Source organism: Cystoisospora suis, assembly GCF_002600585.1.
Source record: "Cystoisospora suis strain Wien I chromosome Unknown contig_10756, whole genome shotgun sequence".
In the NCBI taxonomy this organism is placed as follows: domain Eukaryota; phylum Apicomplexa; class Conoidasida; order Eucoccidiorida; family Sarcocystidae; genus Cystoisospora; species Cystoisospora suis.
This window is the reverse complement of record NW_027163528.1, coordinates 1-4,364: the sequence shown is the minus strand read 5'-3', so window position 1 is coordinate 4,364 and position 4,364 is coordinate 1. Positions and strand designations below refer to the sequence as shown.

General features: G+C 40.6%; 1 protein-coding gene across 1 annotated transcript; it reads left to right on the top strand.

The window, feature by feature from the left end:
* Window positions 1-768: 768 nt before the first annotated feature.
* Window positions 769-3,943, top strand: CSUI_011304 (spx domain-containing protein; the record flags this gene model as incomplete). The annotated part of the gene is made up of 4 exons (XM_068071404.1): window positions 769-862; window positions 958-2,042; window positions 2,897-3,106; window positions 3,704-3,943. Coding segments are annotated over exons 1-4 (1,593 nt in total), but the record flags the coding sequence as incomplete, so codon positions are not given.
* Window positions 3,944-4,364: the final 421 nt, after the last annotated feature.

The following is a 4,364-nucleotide window of genomic DNA, read 5'->3' as shown; positions in this document are numbered from 1 at the left end:
CTGTCTATCTACCTATCAATCTATCTATCCCTATCTATCTATCTATCTTTTAATCTATCTATCTATCTCTCAATCTACCTATCTATCCTTAATCTATCTATCTTCAATCTATTTATCGATCTAAGTGTAATGTTTATCTTTAGCTCACACTATCCTTTTCTAAATTCAGGTGTCTAGACAGAAGGCCGTCACCACGTGCATTTACGCATATTCATACATTTACCTATATGTGTCTATATATACACGTATATGTGCATATATATTCGGACATACTTAAACACATACATATTCATACATTCATACGTAGTATACGTAGGTACATACACATTTGTACATAAAGGTTCACGCATACGTGCATATGCGCGTATGTATACATGCACGTGCACACGTAGGTATTCATATGTATATATATATGTATATATGTGCATATATCTGCTTGTATATATAAGCATATATATATATATATTCGGGTATACGAGGCGAGTCCCGTGAATGGGCATTGGTGCACCCCTCTGTCTGTCGCTACTGTGTGGATAGAGCTCGATTTATTTGTTCAGTTTAAAACGATTCAGAGCCATCCACATGTAATTAAGATAGAGAAGCATCGAGACATGCGTTCCACTGTCTTCTTCATAGAGATCGACAATTTCTTCTCCCGAATGTCCTGTACGAAAGGATGCCTGCGGGTTTGCATGAGAGAATTCCGAGCTTGGCTTTTCTTTCTTTCATTCCTCGAATTCTCTTCTTTTTCTTTTTCTTTCCTTGTAGATAGTTGATGACTGGGAAGTTCTCTATCATCTTTCCATGACTGTCCCTTTCTCTGCCTCGAGTTCTCTTCCTCCTCTTCGCATCTCTTTGAATCGTAACTTCCTGTCTGTCTGTCTTCTTCTTCTTCTTCGTCTTATTCTCTCTTTCTTCTTTATCCCTAGATCTTCTTCATTTCTCTTCTTCGCTTAGAAACCTTCTTCTGTGTACAAGACAGATCTCCATGTTTGCTTCTTCTCTTTTGTTTCTTCTTCTTCTTGTTCAGCCATCTCCAGGACATCCCTCATTCATCGACTCTCTCTAAGGGAAGGAGAGAAGAAGGACAAGAAGAGAAATCTTCGGGTGAAAGAAAAGAAAGAAAGTCTCCAGATTCGGACGGTGAAGGAGAAGAAGAAGAAGACTGCAAGGAGAGATATGCCATTCATATTGACCCTCATATCCAGCGTCTTCGTGAAGAAGCGCGGAAAGCTTTTAGCGAGCTATTAGAGAGTGAGCTAGACAAGGTAGACAAGCACTTCAGTGACGAGCTTCTCTTTCTAGCTGATCGCTTGATGGCTGTAGAGGAAGAGCTAAATACTCTCTATCAGAATGACCCTTACAATCGAAGAAGAGATGAAAGTAAAGAAGGAGCTTCAAAGAATCGGAGAAGAGGAAGAGAAAGAAAGACAAGTGACGTAGCGATCATAAGACATCGGAAAGAAAAGGAAGAAGACGAAGAAGGAAAGAGAGAAAGAAAGATTCCTAGAGTCGGAGAAGAAAGAGGAGAACAAGAAGAAGGAGAAGACGAACGTCGAGACAAACGTTCCTATCCAGATCTCTGTGCTTTGTATGACCAAGAGGAGCACGCCGTCCATTCAGAGAATGAAGAAGAACTTCAGTCTCTAAGAAATCTCTATCAATCTTCTTCTGCTTCTTCAGCAGGAGTACCCGCAAGGGTAGGAGACGAGACGGGAGAGGAAGCTCTTGAGATAGAGAGAAATGCAACAGATCAAAGTCCAAGAAAGGAAGAGGAAGAAGGAAGAAGAAAAAGGGCTGCAGGAGAATCTACAGAGAAAGACCCAACAGAGAGTGTATCATCCGGAGAGAAGAAGTTAAATGAAGGAGGAGAAGGAAATCTAGAGATTTTAGATGAAAAGAAAATGCGGAGTAACACGCAGGAGAAAGAAAAGAAACTCGAGGATGACCAAGAGAAAGAGAAGAAAGATTCTTCACCTCCTCTCCCTCGTGTCAATAGGAAATTGATACACACTGATCATGGAGAAGAAACAAATGCAAGCGTGAGACTATCTACCTGTCTATCTTCAGTCTATCTATCTATCTATCTTTAATCTACCTATCTATCTCTAATCTATCTATCTATCTTTTAATGCCAGCGTCTGCATTAGTTGCACTCCCCTCTCCCCTGTGTTTCGATGTATCTCATTCCTTCATTCATCTCTATTATTTTACTTACTACAATAGAGAGAGACCAACACGACAGCTCCAAATCTTTTTCTCCTACCTCAAGCTCCGTCTCTATAGAAAGACGTAACAGAGAGGAACGTGCCAGGGAAGCACGTGTAGAAGAGACCTAAGGCATAGGGGATAGCTCAGTGACTGGGAGACGTGAAGTGTATTCTTCACAGCAATGAGAAGAAAAGAAAGATCGAGATTAGATAAGAAATAATTCCTCCTCTACTTACTATGGCTGTCCTTAGTATCAGTGTAGAAGTTGGCGACGAAGAGGTGTAGATCTCTTTCTCTCTCTCTCTATGTATGTATATACGTGTATGCATGCGTGTATTTACATGTAGCTAGTTGTGCGTCGTAGGTAAGTCTATATACACATATATGCGTATGATGACGCCCGTATATAAGGCGAGTTCATTCTGGAAGAGAGGTCATAAGTTCAAAAGATACCCAGGGTGTATATACACCGTAGGTGATGGATAGAAGAGTGCGTACATACAGTCTCGGGATAGAGGAGACACGTGAGAGAAACGAAACAGACAGATGTTTCACGTGTGTCGAGAGGCGTTGAACTCTCTATACAAAGGATATACAGAGCCGTCCGTCTTTTGCTTTCTTTCTTTCTCTCTTTCTTTCTATTTCTCTCTCTAAGTATGTCTTATGTGAGTGAGTGTACGTACAGCGGGTGGCGTATCTGCGTCGTCATGAGAGAGTAGTTATCTCCATCCTCGATAGCTTAGAAAAGCTTGAAGGATTTGTGAAGCTAAATGTTTTATGTCTCTTTAAAATTATTAAGAAGTGCGATAAGAAGCTTCAAACGACTCTTATGCGTGACTCCTTCGAGCTATATCAAAGACGCCTCAACCTTCTTACTGTCCCTCCGAAGATCAAGGTAAAGCAGCCTCCCTACACAAAGGTTTCTTTTCATAAAGAGAAAGAAAAAGGACAGAGAGAGAGGTGGAATAAGGAGCGACTTGAAAAAGAATGTGCATGTGCTGTATGCAGAGAGACAGTTTGTTTCAACACAAAAAGGCAACTGGTTTGATCAAGAAGGATGTATCTCTCAATACCGTGTACATACACTGCAACTCTCGCTCTCTGTATAGACAGATCTAGTCTCTTCTCTCTCTTCGGATACCTACATGCCTACAGATGTGTCTCTCCACATATATCTCTATACATACATGTATATACATAGATGTAAGGGTGCACGCTGATACAGTAACGACCCAAAGCTATCTACTATCTGTCTATCTTTAGTGTGTGTATCTGTCTATCCTTTATCTATCTGTCTTTTAGTCTGCCTATCTCTCTATCTCTCCTTCATCTATCTTTAATCTATCTATCTATCTATGCTTAATTTCTTCATCTACGATTAATCTCCATATCTATCCACCTTCAGTCTATCTACCTTGAATATATCTATCTATTTATCTATCTTCATTTTTTCTCTTGGTTCGCCTTGTCTAATTTTCCTCCGTTTTGCTAGAGGAAAGTGGTAAGTGTGTATCGACGGATATGCCGTGGGGTTGGCGAGAAGGATGAAGTCTTTCTTGCAGAAGAAGAAGAAGAAAAAGAAAAAGAAAGTGGAAAAGGAGGAAGAGGAGGAAGAAAGAGAAGAAGGAAAGGGAGAGACAATACACCTGGAGATGGGAGGGGCTTCCGAGGAGGAGAGCTAACCTTTCACCGACTTCAAATGGCTGTACATAAAGATATGCTTGCCGGACGTGTAAGTCGTCTTCTTCTTCTTCTTTCTCTTCTTTTTCTCCTTCTCATTCTTCCTCTTTCAGTTCTTTCTCAGTCTTTCTCTTCTTCATTCTTATGGATGTTCAAGTCACGGACAGGAGCAAGTAGAAGAAGAAGAAGAAGAGAGATACCCCTGTCTCTTTGTCTCTGTCTCTTCCCGCTTGTGTTTTCGGCTGGGATCTGCGGAGTCGAATTCTTGCTTCTTGAGATATTTATTTATTCAAGCCAGATTCTTTCTCTTGAGAGGAAAGGAGCCTACGAACCGATATGTTGACGTACAAATATCTAGACTCTCTCATTTCCAAGTTTAGGGAGGAAGAAGAGAAGAAAGAGAAGAAGAAGAAGAGAGTTGAAGGGAATCAATCAATAGAGCTTACAAACTCATTCTTCTTTTCTTCTGTCTT